This window comes from Cynocephalus volans, chromosome 8, assembly GCF_027409185.1.
Source record: "Cynocephalus volans isolate mCynVol1 chromosome 8, mCynVol1.pri, whole genome shotgun sequence".
In the NCBI taxonomy this organism is placed as follows: domain Eukaryota; kingdom Metazoa; phylum Chordata; class Mammalia; order Dermoptera; family Cynocephalidae; genus Cynocephalus; species Cynocephalus volans.
In genome coordinates, this window is record NC_084467.1 from 42,936,406 (window position 1) to 42,954,428 (window position 18,023).

An 18,023-nucleotide genomic window follows, 5' to 3' on the forward strand; every position below is an offset into this window, starting at 1 on the left:
ATGACTACCTCCGTGTCCTGCTGGGGCCAAGGGTCGCTTCTCTTCATAAAAACCGTCTCTTTGAGGAGGGTCTTCCTGGCAGCACAGAGACCCATCCCCCAGATAATCTCACCACTGCCTCCCTCTAGTGCCTCGCACCCCCCCCAACTTCAAACCCTTGCCTGTCTCTTCCTCTCCCACCACAGGTCTGAGGCCCAGACTCAGCTCTACCCGTCCAGCCCCACCTGCTGAGCCCAGTCTACAGTTTGGTGCTGGTCCCAGAAGGAGGGACAGCCCCACCCAGGCAGCTGGCAGACAAAGTGGAATTTCTGGTCTGAGGCCCAAGGCCCCAACATGCACCTGTGGCTAGGAATCCTGGCCCCTCCCAAGCCTGCCACCTGGAAGCCCCCCAATTTTGGTTTGAACTGGGAAATGGGATATAGAGTTTTGACAGCCCCCAAACCCAGATACCCCAAGTTTAGTTTGCATCCCACAAGTTCTTGTTTGCACACATATCATCCAGACCCTTGTGTGAACCTAGCTCTGGGACATGATGCTCACCAGGGTCCCACCTTCTGGGGCCCAGACCAGCTGTCAAATGAGGAGGGTCCTGGAAGAGCCATCAGCAGAGCAGAGTGCTAGGACTGAGGCCTCCCTGGCCTCGTGGAGGTCAGCTAAGCCCAGTGGCCTCCAGCCTTTCTTCCTCAGCTAGCACCCAAGGTGCAGACCTTGTCAGCCATCCTGCCCTGCCCTTGTCCCCACCATCTGGGCCTCCTTACCCTGACCCAACACCCACTACTCCTTCCTGGGCCCACCCCACCCTGGTCCCCACCTAGGACCTCACTCCCGAGGACCTCTCTGGGCAAAGCTCTCCAGGCTCGGGGGTAGAGGCAGCCCCTCTGCCTCCCCAAGTCTCTGCTCCTTCCTCCTCACTAAAGCTCCCCCTCCCCACTTCTGGTCCTCTCACTGCCCTCCTCTCCAGCCCAATCTGCTTTTAAGAGACCCTGCATCCCCACCCACCACCTTCCATCACCCTGCCCTCTCCCTTCTGGGACCTGGCTCAGCTCACCCCACTCCAGCCAGGCTGATCGTCTCCATTCCTCAGGTACTAGCCCCTCATTCACTGCCAGACCTTTGCACAGACTGTTCCCTCTGCCTGGAAACACCCTCTCCACTGGCTGACTCCTTCTCATCCAGCCCATCTCAGGTAAAAGTCACTTCTTCCAGGAAGTCCTCTAGGGCCAGCTTCATGGATGCGTGATCACTGCAGTTGCACAGGGCCTCATGCCTAAAAAGGCTGCATGTTTGGTTTAATTCTCTGCTGTTACTGTCTTGAAATTCTTAATAACTTTGAACAAATGACCCTGGCATTTTCATTTTGCAAGGGACTCTGGAAATACCATGGCTGGCCCTAAAGCCCTCCTGACCAGCCCTTCTTCCCCACGTGAGTTGCAGGCCCTGCGTAGCTCTCGGCACCCCTGATTGCTTGTTTCACTGTTTCCCACTGGACCTTGACAACAGCCCAGGTCTTGCTCGGTACTTAGCCCCTAGACGCTGCCAGCACCCAAGGAGTACTCATGAGGTGCTGCTGAGTGAACCCATGACATTTGCCCAACCACCCCAGTCCCTGGATCACACCTTCACCTCCTCTTTGTCACAAAGAATGGCACTGCTTCTGGAGTCTTAACGGATGCCACCCATCCTCTTAACCCAACCCCCCACCATCCAGCACCTGTTTGTCACTCCAGCTGCCCAGCCTCCCACCTCCAGCCTGTCCTCTCTTCCTGACCCTCAACTTAGCTTCTTCACACCAGCCCCTCTCTGGTCAAAACACTCAGTGCTAAGCTTCCAACCTCCTGCTGCTCCCAGTGGGGAACCCCAGCCCACTTTCTCCACACTGCCACTGAGCAGCACTGGAGCAAGCCACCCAACACACACACAGGCACACCCTGGGCTGGGGGCCACCAGCCTGGACCAGGTCTGTCACGCTACCCACAAATGCCTTTTCCCCTCTCCTCGCCATCCCCCAGACCACCTGGCCCCTCACTCTCGTCAGGTGACCCTGCTTCTTCCCTCAGAGAAATCCCAGGACATCGCATGGACACCTCCTGAACTTCCTGCAGCCCGGCACCCACCTGTCTCTGTGGGCGCCCTTTCCTACCTCCTTCACTCCTTGTGGCGGAGGAGAGGTGAAGGCCCCCACCCTGCTTGAGACCCAATAGAGCTCAGCAGTCAGTGTGGCTTGTGCCACTTGGTGGGCCTGAACTCTGCCACTTATTAACTGTGATCATTTCTTCATGAAGAAAAGATGAATGGAGTCACCTCCATGTTCCAGAGACAGTGCTTAGGGACAGACACAGTGCTAAGTAAAATAAACTAGAAACAGAGACAACACTAGGCAAAGAGGCGACATACAGAGAGCAAATGCCATGGCAGAGGCAAGGAAGCTGGGTAAGCTCAGTTACCTCCTCGAGGGGCAAAAGAGGGACAGCATCCCCACTGCGTAAGATCGGGACTATTACATGAGACAATGCGTGGACAACGAGCAACAGTGAATGAAATCGGACCCCAACGTCACTTGAAGCTTCAGTGGCTGCAAATGGGGAGGGGAGGCTGTTTTTTTAGCAAGAATTATTTTCTCTAGATCAGTAGTTCTCAATGGAGGTGGCAAAGTATTTTTGAGCCCGCCTGCCCCTTGGCCATGAGGACATTTGGCAATTTCTGGAAACATTTTTTGGCTGTCACAAGGTGGGGTGGGGGAAGTGTGCTACTGACACTGCTGTCTGGAGAGCTCTTAGACTCAAAAAGGAAGGAAAGAACCTTTCCTAGAGTGGGGTGGGGGTTAAGATATAGAAGCTACAGTGTTTTACGTGTGAGGTAAGAGGGGGCCTCAGGGGAAGATGGTTTCTCGGGGTGTCTCCCTTAGGACAAGGGTAGAAGGCCTTGTGAGAGAGTGTCCTCCCGAGGACAAGGAGCGTGAGGTGGCGTCCCAACATGGAGCGGGCTACAGAAGGAAAAGCCCTCTTAGGGACCCTGCTGGGTACAGCTCAAGGGTCCAGATACAGCCATGGCACCCAGGTTTTATTATTTTCTTCTGTGCTCTGACTCCCTTCTGTTGGCCCCAAGTCTGCAGGACAGTTTAGAGTAAGACCAAGGTGTGGCCTGGTTTTAGCTGGGCTTTAGGGGATGAAGAGTGAGGCCAGGTCTGTGCTTAGGGCACAGCAGCACAGGCCAAGCAGCTGTGGCCTGGGACAGCCAGTTTCCAGGGCAGGAGGGTAGCTGTGGTCTGGGCTTCAGGGCCAAGGGAGGGATAAGAAATGACAGGAGAGAAGCGGGAGGCAGGAAGGCTCCCACTATTTTGGAAGCTGAGTGAGGAACCTGGATATGCAGAAATGGAGCAGGATGGGGCTTGGCCTGCCTCAGACCATTGCCACACTCTTGCTGCAGACCCCAGCTGGCCCAGCCCTGCCCCACATCAAGCCTGGATCCCCTCAGAGGGTGAAAGTGAGGTGTGGGGACTGTTCATTCGGATTGTCACAGCCTGGAACCCCCACCCCATCCCAGAAGCTGGGCCACTGATTCCAGAGAGGAGAACAATGGGTCAGTCAAGTCTAGAGAGATTGAAAGGTCAGGCTTGCGGACTTGGAGAAACCAGACCCCCTAGCCTGGCATCTGCTTTTCCCTGGGGCTTGGGGAAACCAGGTATGGCAGTGCAGAGGACAACCTAGCGCTGAAGAGAGTGGGGTTAAGGGAAAGTAGGCAGTAGACATGATGAGGCCTCTGAACGCCTCCCCCCTGCCCCAAATCTCAGAACTCAGCAGCCAGAGGTTCTCGGTCCAGGCCAAGGAACAGAGGCTTCTTCTCTAGAGAAGATGAACCACCCTGATGCTGACATCTGGGGGCCAGCTCTCTGCTGGATCATCCGAAAGCCAATCCCACCAATTACAAGGCTGCTGGGCACAGTCTTTCCAGCTGGCGTTTGAGTGAACCCTTCTTAAATATGAGCAGACAGACAGCCAGAGATCATAGAGTATTTAAGGAAAGCCCAGCACAAGAAGAGGATCTCCACCATTAAACAGAATTCAGGAATCTAGAGAAAGCCAAGATTATGCAGGAAAAGAATAAACATTTTAAAAAGAGACAATATTCTGTGATAATAATAGTGACAAAATACATATTAGAGCATTTACTACATGCCAGGCCCTGTCCTACAGGTCTCATATTCCAAATGTAGATATGGAGAAGATAGTGCAACCATAAGCCAAGAATAATGTGGTATAGGGAAAAGAGTACTAGGAAATTAGTATATTCTTTAGAAATAAAGAGAAGTTGATAGAAGGACATAATGAAAAGATTAAGGAAACCTCCAAAAAAGTCACAGGAAAAAAAGATAAAGAAATGGAAAAGGGGGGAGATAAGAGGCTTAGAAGAGGATTGAGCCAGGAAGTCCAATATTCCTTTCTTTTTTAAAGAAAGTCTAGGAAAGTCTAAGAAACAGAAGATGAAGGGATCGTACAAGAGAACTTCTTGGAACTGAAAGAGTCTCCAAATAAAAATACAGAATAAAAAAGACCTTTGGACCGGCCCGTGGCTCACTCGGGAGAGTGCCGTGCTGATAACACCAAGGCCACGGGTTCGGATCCTACATAGGGATGGCCGGTTTGCTCACTGGCTGAGCATGGTGCTGACAACACCAAGCCAAGGGTTGAGATCCCCTTACCGGTCATCTTTTTAAAAAATAATAACAAATAAATAAATAAATAAAAACAACCTTTGTTCCAGCACATCATTGTGAAATCCCAGATTTGCAGGAATAAAAGAGAAGATCCTAAACATTCCCAGAGAAGGGAAAAAGAACTATAAAGTAAGAATAATTACGGTCCTCACAGCTACAGTAGATGCTAGAAAACGGGAGCAATGTCTTCAAAATTCTGAAGAATTTTGAACTCATGCAACTCTTTCTTAGGAAATTTCTAGAGGACATGCTCTGATAAAATGAGGAAGGAGACAAGAGAGAAAGACCCGAGGATTCAGGAAACAGGAGAGATGCGAAGGGAGTTCCAGGAGACAGCAGGGAGGTGTCTTCTGGGTGAGAGGTTTCCAGGAAAAGGAGGGACTAAGAGCTTCCTTGATACATTTGAGCATTTTGGGACAAACTTATGAGAGGATGATCCAATGGAGTGGTTATAAAGAGTTAAGGAAAAATATATAGCAAATTAGGTGCTGTAGATTGGATGTCTCCCACCCCCAACCTCATTGAGGCTTAATCCCCGCTGTAACTGCTGAGGATGAGAAATTGGGATTTCCATTACGGTTATTGAAAGGTGGGGCCTTGAAGAGATACTAAGTTGATGGTTTAATGGTGGTCATCAGTTTAATGGTGGTTTTGAGGGCTTTAAAAGAAAAGCAGAGGAGAAGTTCTCTCTCTCTCTGCTCTGCCATTTTCTACCATGTGAGGCCTCTGCATTGCTGTGAAGTCCCCACCAAAGAAGGCCCTCACCATAAGTGTCCCCTGGACTGTGGACTTCCCAGCCTCCGAAACTGTAAGCAATACATTTCGTTTTCTTTATAAAATTCCAGTTCCAGGTATTTTGTTACAAGCAACAGAAATGGACTAATACCTTAGGCAAACAGAAAAACAAAATTAATTCCAGAAAGGAAACAATCTAACACACAACTTGTTTCTGCAATGAGCATTAATTACAAAGTAAGAATAATGTACACTTTGATTACTGATTTAGCCAAATATTGTGATATAATAAGAGGAGGATGAGGAAAGGGAGGTGGGGAAGGGGTATAAGAAAGGTAAATTCTTGTCTACTGGTAAATGCTGCTTAACAGTGATAAGGCAAAAAGGGTGAATGGGTGAATTTTATGGTATGTAAATTATATTTCAATTTTTAAAACTGAAAAAAAGCAATAAGAAAAAGCAGCATAAGCATTTTATTTAGAAAGAAGGCAGTAAACATTACAGGAAATGGCTAAATGAGTAGCCCTTATTATCACCCTAAAACGTTCCGTGAAGTAGGCAACTCAAGTCTTCAGTGCTTTGGGGGAAAATAAGCAAAGGGGCTATGTCAGAGCTGAAGGGAGGGAAACTCCAAGTGGCTTCAGCAAGTACAAGAAATCAAAGTGCTAAGACCACAAGAAGCAAAGGCGGGGGAAGTCACAGTGACCTTGGAGAGGGCCTGGCTGCTCACAGGCTGTGGGATGGGGAGCCTGAGCCATTTTTACAGGACTTCTCGGGGGTCATGGTGACCCAGAAAGCAGAAGGCGCTCAGTTACACTGCGTTCCTCTCACACAAGACCTCTGGTTCCCCATGACCCAACACACCCCATCCCTACACCACATGACCCGCCCCCACTCGCACCCTAGGCTTCAGCCTCACCTGGGCTTGAGGTAGCTGAGTGCTTCTGAGAACTGGTTGGTAAGGAACAGGTCCAGGGCAGTCATGCACTGGTCCAGGGCCTCATGGAGGCTGCTCACAGGAGTCCTGAAGGGAGAGACATGGTCCTGACCTTGGAGCCCTCAACCCCCTCCTGGCTGGAACAGAGCTGCACAGGACCCACTCGACCCCCCTGGACGGCCTTGGATGCCTGTCCCGAGCTTCTCCAGGTTGTCCATTCTGTACTGGGATGCAGGGACAATTCAGATCCACCTCTCAGTGTTCCCAAGTGTGGGAGGAGGAGCAGAAGGGGGTGTCGTCTGAGATCTGATGGAGGGGGTGGGAGAGGGGCTGAGGATGGGGGCCAAAGAAGCCCTAGGAATAAATTTATCTTACCTTCCACGAGGGTAACGGGAGTCTTTGTGGCTCTTCTGACCCATTGGGCTTTGTTGCCCCCCCACTAAATCCGACTTGAGTTCCTCTCTCCCTCCTCCTTCTCCAGACCCCCTCCTGCCCCCAGGTGCACTCTAGAACTCCAGACACTGTCACAATGGGCTGGCGGGGGTTGGGGGTTGGACCTGTAAGAGTGGCCCAGGGCCTTTCACACTCAAGTGTCACCTTCCCAACGGCACCCCCTGTATACCTGGCCCCTTTCCTGTTCTTATGTTTCTCTATAGCTCTTATTGCCCTCTGACATATAATACTCTTTACTTATTTTTGTGTTTATTGTCTGTCTCCCTCCACTAAAATACAAGCTCCCAGAGGTAGGAATATTTTTTTTTTGGTGGGGGTAGAGGGTGGGGGGATACTAGTGCATCCCCAGCACCTTGTATCTGGTACAAAGTAGGCTTTTAATAAATATCTGTTAGGGGAATGAATCAATGAGGAGTCTAAGGCTAGGAAAGCAATCCCTGACTTTTCTGGGCCTCACCTTTCCCATTTGAAAAATGAGAGATGAAACGAAGAGATCCAAGAAGGCCTATTTGCTGATCTTGAGAATGTTTCTTCTCAAGGCACCTCTTTGAGCAAAAGAAGTTTCCAGAAAGGGGCTTGATGATCTTGCTGAAGGGAAACCCTGTTCTCTCAAAATTATTTAAGAGAAAGTCCCTACTCCCCCATGTAAACTCCTACACATACCTGGAGGCCCAACTCTAATGTCTCCTCCTCTGTGATGTATCAACAGATCTTCCCAGGCAAATTGAAATATGTGTTCTGCTCAAAACTGAACTCTTGTTCATTTCCCCAATCTGTTTTCCTCTAGTCTTTGCCATTTTAATAAGTGACTCCCTCTTCCTAGTTTCTCAAGCCAGAAATCTGAGAGTCATCCTTGACTCATCCCTCTCCCTGGCCCGTCCTTCGCTCCATCACTAAACGTTGTCAGTTCTACTTCCTAACCACCCCTCAGTCCACCCGCTTCTGTGCCAAGTCCCTCTGGTCTGGCCACTGTCACCTTTACCCAGGTCTGCTGGAAGATTCCCCCTTCTACTGCCACCACCCCTCACCCCTTCTCTTTTCTCTGTTACAACTTTTTATTCTATATCTCATGTCTCTTAACTCGCTTCTTTTTCATTTTTTTGACTCTCTATTAGATTGAGTAATTTCCTTAGATCTTTCATTTCACTATTTCTCTCTCGAGGTGTGTCTGATCTGCTACTTATCCTCTTTACTGAGTTTTTCATTTCAATGATTACATTTTTCATTTCCAGAAATTCCACTTGCTTCTTTTTCAAACCTGTTTGGTTATTTTGTACAGTATTTTGTTCCCTGCTTACTGCTTCAAGTCCATCTTCAATTTCTTTATACATTTTAAACACAATTACTTATATCCTTTTTCTCATAATTCTGGCATTTTAGACTCTCAGGGAAACTAATTCTGCTCTGGTTGTTTCTGGTGCCTGTTACTCACAGTGGCTTATTTCCTCATATCATTTTATCCCAAATTCATGTTTGACTGATCCCAAAGGGACCTTGGGATGAGGACACATTTCCTGCAGAAAGGATTTTCATTTACTTCCACCGGGTTCCCAGGAGCACTCCACCCTGGGACCACTTACGGTACGTTTTTAGTTTATGATTTCCAGGCCCACAAAGTTAGTGTGCATTCAAACCCAAAACTTGTGTGACAGCAGACCAGTTATTTATGATTTTCTAGGGAGCCTTTTTTCCCCACCAGAACTGTTGTCTCCCTTTGCTGGTCGGTGGATCTTTTTTCTGGCCAGTCCATCTATTCACTGAGGCTGTGGTCTTTTGAGGATTCCAGATTTATGTGGGAGTTGGAGGCTAAGTTCCAACTCCTCATACTTTACATAACCGTGTCAGCCCAAGACCTTGTTCCCCATCCCCTGAATGGCCGTTGAAACTCAAAGTTCTAGGTTCCAGAATTTGTAAATACCCTAAGGTTGCTGCAGCATCATCTCATTACCAGCCTGACGTGAGCTCCCTCCTCATTCTTGGCTTGAGAGGATTTGTAACTTGTGCGGGAGCTCAGGAATGTATGAAAGGATGTTTATTGTAACCCATCCAGCCTCTGTGTAGTTTTTTTGAGGGAGAATGTTGGAAGCTTTATTCCCTCTAATACCTCCTTCTCATAACAGCTGAAGATATCTTTTAAAAATCCAAATCTGGGCCGAGCCCGTGGCGCACTCAGGAGAGTGCGGTGCTGGGAGCGCAGCAACGCTCCCGCTGCGGGTTCGGATCCTATAAAGGAATGGCCGGTGCACTCACTGGCTGAGTACCAGTCACGAAAAAGACAAAAAATAAATAAATAAATAAAAATCCAAATCTGACCATGTCATTCCTGGACTTAAAATCCTTCACTGGCTTCTCATTACTCTCTGGGTAAATGCTAAGCTGCTTTCCATGGCACGAAAGTCCTCACCCACAGCTGCCCCGCCCTTTTCTTCATGAGGCCAGGACAGTATCTATCTTCCTTTGTGCCCAGAGCATCACCTGGTGACTGGGGTTCAAACCATTCATTTCTGCTGGGTGAAATCTATGAAAAGGCAGTCAGCATCTACTGCCCTGGGTGTTTAACCTTAAAATACCCTGTGAAATGGGATTATTACCCCCCCCACCCCACAGCAGATGAGGAAACTGAGGCATAGAGGGGAGGTGACATGGGCAAGGTCACATATCCAAGTGTGGGTTCTAACCCAAGTTTCTGCCTGTACCAGTGCCCATCAGCTCAGCCCATGGAATCAAGTCCATTGTGGTGGCTTATGTTCATCTCTAAACAATTCCAGAGCCAGAAGTCTACCTCCCATTTCTGCACACTCTCCCACCCACCTCTACCACCTCCACCCCCCTACCACCAAGTAAGAGGCTCTGCCCGCTGGGTCTGCATGGAGAGAAAGATGCACAGACTGATGGACAGACAGCACAGATGTACACATTCTCTCCCCCGGCAGCCCCAGCACCTCTTCTGCTTAACTGGAGTGAGGTGTGGGGGAGTTCAGGCCCTGGGGCTGATTTCCTTCCTCCTTCCCTCCCAAAAACACCCACTAATCTCCTGCTCTGGGCCAGGCCTGGGGCTGGGCTGTGGGACACAGAGTGGACCCAGACCTGGGCCTGCCCTTGAGGCGCTTACAGTCTACAGAACAACTGAGGCAGATAGAAGCAGTGACAGCCAGAGTGATCAGGGCTGTGATAATGGTAATCATTGGGGACTGGTGAGGTCCAGAAGAGTCCCCTAATCTAGCCTGGGGCACTCAAGGAAGCTGCCTGGAAAATATGGCCCTGGATTGAAAACAAGATGGAGAAAAAAGTCTAAGAAGGGAGACAGCCTGAACGAAGGGCTGGAGGCATGATACCACAGTTAGGCGGCACACGCGGTCTGGAAGGGCTGCTAAATGGAGGGCTGAGGTGGGGCTGGCTGGGGAGCTCAGGGAGGCTAGAATGTTGGCCCCATCTGACTTAATAATAGCAATAACAACCACCCTATCACCACCAAGGACTATTGTTTCAAGTTATCTAAGTTGATGACTGCATTATTTCACTCAATCCTCCTACCAGCAGCTCTTATCTGCATTTGACAGATAAGGGAGTGTCGGCAGTGAAAACTGGAACCTAGTCCCCAAGCCTGAGAGACGACAGAAATGCTTTCCATGTGAGCCACAGGCCAAACCTTTCCCCTTCCCTGGCTGTGACTGAGGCCTCCACGTCGCCACAGGCTGTTCCCATGTCTTCAAGGCCTTTCTGCTCCAGGGCACCTTGCTGGGCCCAGGCAATATATACTCCTCTAATGATGGTGGCCTTTCCACTGTGCCTTGGGGAAACTGAGGTAGGGGCAGGGAGCGGCAGTGGAAGTGCTGGGCTGGATGGAGCATAGAGCAGGGCTGATGACCAACACCAGGAGCTTTGGCTTAGTGGTGAGGGGCTTTCCCATTCAGATCCCACCCACATTTGAGGCCCCAATAAGAAGAGAACTGGAGGGCAGATGGGGTGTCAGACAGCTGGAGCCACCCCCACTCTGCCCCTCCTTCCCACCCCCTCCTGCAGTCTGCCTGGACTGCTGCCTTAGTGCCTCTCCGGCAGAGCCGGGTGGAGCGGAGAGACCCTCAGTCCCCACTGGAGACAGAAAACCCCCTACCCTGACCCCAGTCAGGATGAGGTGGATGCGGGGCACTGGAGGCAGGGGGGCAAAGCCACTCAGGGAGCAGACTGGAGTCAGATCTGGTTTTTAATCCCTGCTCCACCATCAGGGGAACTTTAGCTAAAAGAGTGAAGTAACATGTCTGCAGGAACCTGCCACTTCCGAAGTGACCTTTCTAAATATGATTGTGACTCTCCTTCCAAAGAGTCCCCTTTAGGTGCACATCAAGTGAGTACCATGGCACAGAGTGATGTGGCATGACTGAATGCAGCATGGCCTTCAAGTGTTTTAAAAGAGGGCATCCCTGGATTCAAGCTGCAGCTCAGCAATTACTTCCTGGATAAATTTGGGAAAGTTCTTTAACCTCTGTGAGCCTCAGTTTCCTCATCAACCTCCCAGGGTTGTTGTTAGGAATGACTGAGACCATGTAAAGCACAATAGTAAGTACTTAGAAAATGTAAGTGGTTAGGCCGGCCCGTGGCTCACTCGGTAGAGTGCGGTGCTGATAACACCAAGGCCATGGGTTCGGATCCTATATAGGGATGGCCAGTTTGCTCAGTGGCTGAGCGTGGTGCTGACAACACCAAGCCAAGGGTTGAGATCCCCTTACCGGTCATCTTTTTTTAAAAAAAAAGAAAGGGCCGAGCCCGTGGCGCACTCGGGAGAGTGCAGCGCTTGGGAGCGCGGCGACGCTCCCGCCGCGGGTTCGGATCCTATATGGGAGTGGCCAGTGCACTCACTGGCTGAGTGCCGGTCACGAAAAAGACAAAAAAAAAAAAAAAAAAGAAAATGTAAGTGGTTATTATTTTTTCTACAATTATGGATTGCCATCATTTCTTTTATTGAGCAGCACTGATTTTTTAATGAAACTAAATAACTGTAAAAGATTGAGTTCACATATCCTATGACCCAGAAGCACCATTACTAGGGGGTATCCTAAAGAAATACTCACATATGTGCAAAGAACAACCATACAAGCATATTCACTGTTTGAATAGCAAGACACTGGGACCCCAGTTAACGTCCATTGAGAAGAATAAATAAATAAATGGGGGTCTCAACACAGGGTTGTATATCATACATCAGGGCAAGTGGACCCAGAGCTGCAGGATCAAGAAGTCTAAATGTCAGAGACCTGATGTGGAGTGAGAAAAAGCAAGCTGCAGAATGACACATGCTGTGTGACTCCATTTATAAAAACTTTAAAGTAAGAACAAACTACATATTTTCTAGACATATACACACTCAGAAAAAGAATAAAAACAGACAGGACAGGGAAATGATCAAACCAAAATTCAGGATGGGGCTGGCCGGTTAGCTCAGTTGGTTAGACTGCGGTGTTATAACACCAAGGTCAAGGGTTCTGATACCCATACTCACCAGCCGCCAAACAACAACAACAACAAATTCAGGATGGTTGTTATATCTGGAGAGGGAAGGAAGGAAGAGTTTCCACAGAGTCTTTAACGGTCTCTGCCATGGTTTATTTCTCAAAAAGAAGAATATGAAATAAATGGTCCACAATCTTAATATCTAACAAGCTGGGTGGCAAGGGCATGGGAGTTCATTTTATTATTTGCTATATTCTTCTGAAGGCTTACAATAGTTCATAATTTCTAAAGTGGTGGAGATTTAAGCCTTGGTTTGTTCACCACTGACCATCATGCCCAGGGCTGGGCCCAGAGCAGGCCTCACGGAGTGTTTGCTAAATGACTGAATAAATGTCTATGGTGAAGGTGGGGATGGTCCTGCTTCAGCCCTGCTCTGCTCAGACCCCACCAGGATGACACTGACCAGGGGCAGGGGCAGTGGACCTGTATGGCCTCAAACAAGAGTGGACCTCACAGGTATGCAGTGGGGCAGGTATGGTTCATTTACAAGGAAGACCTGCCAGTGCTAGAAGCTTGCTGCCCTGGAGGACCACAGCAGGGTCAGAGAAGCCCGGGGTTGTAGAAGGGACTCAGACACAAATGTGAGTGTACAAGGAAGAGGGATGAATGTGGCTTTCAGCCTGGGAGTCTAGGATTCTTTGAGAGGTACCCTGCTCCCTGCCTGCCTTCTCTCCTGAGAACCACTTTTCTGGACCCAGCGTGGTGGTGCTCAGTCAGGGTTGGGCAGAAGAGACCTAACCAAGCTCCAGATTTCCAAAGACTTCAGCCTAGAGCTGGAAGGGAGCAGCTGGCCCAGCCTCTCTGTATTTTCCAAAGGAGTGACCAGAAATTCAGAGGGGGATAAAAGACTTGACCAAAGTCATACAACACAAAGGATCAAGGCAAACCCAGCCAGCAACCCTCTCCCTGGCCAGGGTGTCTCCCAGCAACCCAGCTTCCTAGTCCTCAGCCCAGGGCCACACACACAGGCCCCTGATAGATAGCCCTTCTATCTGCCAGCTGGCACCAGCCTCGTCACCTCCCTGTTCATGTGTCAGGCCTCAGGCCCTTGGCAAATATTGTCACTGGTGGTGAGGCTCCAGGCAGGGCGGGTACCCCTCCCAGCTCACCGGGGCTGGATCTCTGCCCAGCAACCTCCCAGCAGTCATAGCTCCCAGAAGCTTCCCCCTACACACCTGGGCCCAGAAAAACTGAGTTATAAACGTCTGCCAGGAGTTAGCAGCTGTCACTGCTACAGGGGCAATGTAGGTGTCCCACAGGATTGATTCCTCAGTGGGTTGGAGGTAGCATTGGGGAGGAGAGCCATGTTGATAGTGACAGCGCCCACCTTTTACCACCCAGGTTTCTGCTGTTCCCAGTGGGCCTGGTTGGACCATACCTTAGCCTTCTAAGTCCCCCGAATATCCCTGAAGATGATGCGGGTGCAGGCTCTGACATCAGACAGAACTGAGTGCAAATCCCAGCCCCAACTCTTACCTCCTGGGTGACTGAAGTCAAGTCACTTAAGGGTTGTGCCTCAGTTTCCTCATCTGTAACAGGGGTGATAATAACAGGACCCACCCCACAGGTGCAAACGCCACACGGTGGCGGGTGAGGAAGGCGCCTCCGAACGCAGCTGCGGGAGAAAGTTGGGATCCCGAGGGGGAGTGACCGACGCAGCAGGGTCCCCGGGCCTCTGTCGGGCGAGTTTCCGCAGATCCCCTTCCCTGCTCCGGCGGCGACACCCAGAGGACCGGGGGGGTGGGGGCGCCGCGCCGGCCCGGCGGGGGGCTGAAGCCGCAGTGCGGGCCGCGGGCCGGGTGGTGCCGGGAGGCCTGGCGCGGCGCCCGCCGCTCCCCGCCGCAGCCCGCGCCCCCGGGAGCCGCCCCGCCGCGCACTTACCCCGCGGGCAGGGCGCCCGGGTCGCCGGCCGTGGTCATCGCCGAGGGGGGCGAGCGGCGCTGCCCCCGCCGGACACCAGCCGCGGTCCAGGTGCTGCCGCCGGAACCCCGAGCCGGGCGCTGTGCGGCCGAGCCGCGGACTCGGCGGCCGGGGAGGGGCGCGCCGGGGGCGGGGAAGGCGGCGGGGCCGGGCCGGGCCTCGGTCTGCCCACCCGCGCAGTGGGGCCATGGACTGCCTCCGCCCGGCCGGCCCTGGGGGACGTCCCCCAGCCCCGGCTCCGGCAGGCAAGAGCCTGGGGCGCTCCCGGTCTGCGGCCCCTGAACGCAGACGCCACCCGGGACCAGGACCCGGAGCTCGCTCCTTCCTCAGACACCTCCACCTACTTGGGGCGAGAATGTTCTTCTCCAGGACCTGACACTCCCCCTCCCCCACCTAAGCCCTTCCTCATCCTACTGCATAATGGGGGGCATTCATGCGGAGAAAGTCACAGCCTCCAGAGTCGGGCTTGGATTTTAATTCCACCCACCTGCCCACCGAGTGACTGTGTCTGCAGGAGACCAGAAGCAGGAAATAAGGCGGGTTAGCACTCACTGGCCTCACAATTGCCTTCTCGAATAATCCCCCTACCTGCCATTTTACAGATGGGGAAACTGAGGCATGAAGTTCATGTGACTCGCTCAGGACTGCTCACCTAATAAATGACAAGCTGGGACTGGAACCCTTCAGACTGCAAACTCACAGTGTAGCTCCTTGCTCCAGTGATCCCCTCTCCCTTGAGTCCCCAGTGCTTGTGTGAGGGTCACCCACAACACTCCCCAGAGCCTACTGTGCATCTAGCCCTGAGGTGGGTGTCTAGGCCCAGGGTTGAAGCCGACCTGGTGTCCTGGCAGAGAGAGCCACTGGCCCTTAAGGAGTTAACCAGCCACCACCTCTAGCCCCAGATGCTCTTAACTATGACTCATCAGAGCAAGTGGCTGCCATTAAGGCTGTCCTTTTGCAAAGGCATGGAACAGAAAGGGGAGGGACTTCAGCTCCCCTGGATCAGCCCCGGAGCTCCAGGACTTCAGAAGAGGAAACAGCAGGGGGCAGCCTGCAGAAGGAGCCATGGTGGGAAGAGGACTTGGACCAGATCCCAGGGAGCCAGGCAGGTTAGGCTTGGTAGGGGGAGAGGTTTGGGGGCTCACTGCTTAAATCTCAACAGGCTGCCTGGAAAGGCAGTGAGTTCCTCTATCCTGTCCTTACATAAGCAGAGGCCAGATGCTCACTTGAAAGAATCATCCCACCTCTGGGAGTCTCATATATAGGCACGAAAAAGATAATTAACTACAAGAAGCAGGTTGTGTTGACATCCACCAGCAACTATAAGAAATCCAGATGAGGGAGAGTCTAGGAGGCTTCCTGGAGGGAGAAAGTGGGGCAGAGCTAAGCCTTGAAGTTTATATTATTTAAACACAATGACTTCGTGGAGAGGGTGTACTGGAAGGGGGAACAGCATGGATGAAGACACGGAGGTGGACTAGGGCACATTGATGACAGCTGGAGTTGTGAGGCTGGTAAGACCAGCAATGTGTGCAAAGAGGAGTCCTGGGTGATAAGGCTGGGGGACCCTATCACACGCCATGCACTTTCAAATCTCTAGGCATTTGCACACGCTGTTCCCTCTGCCTGGAACATACCTTCCTCCCTTGTCATTTATTATTTATTAATTTAAGCAGGGTGGATCTAAAAGCTTACAATTGGGAGGCCTCTTCTCGAAGAAGAATACAAAAGTACCAGTATAAAATTGCCAGGTCCTCTCAGAGCCTCAGAAGGAGCCAGGTAAGTGAGGGATCCTGAAGCTTTAAGCTACATTAGCTCCAAGGTAAATCTTTTCTGTATTTGATCAACATTTATTAAGAACATGACACGTGCCACAACTCCTGCTCACACTGAAGATTTCAGCTCAGATGCCACTTCTTCCAGGAGCCCTTTCTCCCTGACTGGGTCAGGGGCTTCCTGGGTACCCACCCTCCTGACCTACCCTACTCACCCTGGACTGTCACTGTCTGTGAGTGGTGTGTGTGTTTGGGGTTGGGGGGAGTGGCGAGTGAGGTCTGTGTGTAACTGTCTCTGTCGTTAGACTGGGAGCTTCTTGACCGACCGTAGGGCACGGTCAGGTTTATCTCTGTGTCTCCGTGCCTGACATCAGTGCCTGACTAATCACCACACACTAACACTGGGTCTAGCACTTTGCAGTAATTATTATAAAAATGGCTGATGCATATCAAAGGCTCATTACATGCGACATATGGTGTTAAGTGTACAATCTGGATTTTTCATTCAATTTTCATTTTTAACCATGTCTCTGAGCCTCAGTTTTCTCATCAGTAAAATGGAAATAATACCGCCTACTTCAAAGGGTTGTTGTAAGGATTAAGAATTTCTACATGTAAAATGCCCAGAATAGTGCCTGGCATATGCACAGTGCTATGTAAATGCCCTGATGATGGTGTGGAGTGTGCTAGATACTACTTTACTCCCCATTTTTCAGATGAAAATTGAGCTTCGCTAGGTAAGCAGCAGAGCTGCCTTAGAGCTGGAGCTCTGCCCACACCAGCACAGTGGCAGTGATGCTGGAGCTGGCAAGTCAGAGTATCCGAGGCCCACTCAGGCCATTCCTGGTCCCCAGAGGCGCTGGCCCAGTCCCAACCTAGGGAAGTCTGTGAGACACCATCATCATCATCATTTCTGCCTCCTAATCCAGGTGACCCTACGTGGATCACCCGCCCATCCCTACTGTGAACTGACAGCTGAGCCCCAGAGACCTGGAGGGCCTCTTGAGTCCTAGGTCCCTTCCTCCCCTGTCAAGGAACCTGTTTCCTGGTATGTTAAGCCTGGGATATGCCAGGCCTTCTTCCCCCCACCCCTCCACCATTTCCTCCTCTACCTGCAAGAACAAATCACCAGGGTCACCACACCTCTCAAGGCCCTGAGAACCTCCATGGACTGCTTTCATCTGTGCCATCCCTCACTTAAGAAGGCCCTCAGTAAATATCTGCTGAGTGAAACCTCCTCAAAATGCCCCAGAAAGTCTGCAGTGGCCTTACCTCCCATCCTGTAGATGAGAAAACAGGCTTGGACCAAGTGTGACTTGGACCAAGGTCTTGATTCCTTATCCTATAGGGAAAGCGGGGGAAGAGAGGAAGGGAGGGGTGTTTGAAATGGGAGTTCACAGAAGTGGGAGGTGCAAGCATGTGACAAGTGATGCCATCGTCGTGGAAAAAAGCTTAAGCTGTGAAGTCAGCTCTGCCTCTACCTCTCTGAACCTCAGTCTTCCCATATGTAAACCTGGGATAATAATTCCAAACTCTCAGGGGTGCTGTGAGGATTACTGAGCATTACTTGGGTTACCCCTTGTCCCCTTCTCCCTTCTCAGTGCCCCGTCAGTCCCTTCTCCCAGGCCTTTCCCTGGCATGAAGTGCCCCTCCCACACCCCTGCAGTCTTTGCCAGCCCAGGTCCCCCTTCCTCAGACTTGAGAGCCTCCCGACCCAGCTGAGCTGGTAGCTGTAAAGTGGGTTTTCTTAAAGCACATGAGCAGGTTATAGGCATGGGCTCGTTAATAATTCACAAGTGAACAGGCCTATTAACAAAGGGCCCTTGAAGAGGGCTGTGACAGTCACAGCCCATAAATATCCCCTGGCAAGGGCCCCTTGGGTAGGATCTAGTCATGCTCTTTGGATAAGCCTCCATTCTTCCCATGGACTCTACCCCCCACTAGCTAATGTGACCTTGGGCAAGTTACTGCCTCACTCTGG

General features: G+C 51.1%; 1 protein-coding gene across 3 annotated transcripts in view; it reads right to left on the reverse strand.

The window, feature by feature from the left end:
• Window positions 1-17,401, reverse strand: part of TTC39A (tetratricopeptide repeat domain 39A) — a 42,716-nt gene extending 25,315 nt beyond the window's left edge. For 2 of the 3 annotated variants that reach the window (XM_063106896.1, XM_063106893.1), the window contains exons 1-2: window positions 14,229-14,283; window positions 6,369-6,473 (exon numbers count right to left, since the gene is read on the reverse strand). In XM_063106896.1, coding sequence (XP_062962966.1) covers window positions 6,369-6,473; window positions 14,229-14,266 — 143 coding nt within the window. In that variant the 5' untranslated portion in view covers window positions 14,267-14,283. Of the gene's footprint in view, window positions 1-6,368; window positions 6,474-14,228; window positions 14,284-17,314 lie in introns of those variants that run through there. The other variant, XM_063106894.1, reaches the window with a different exon arrangement.
• Between the last annotated feature and the right edge of the window lie 622 nt (window positions 17,402-18,023).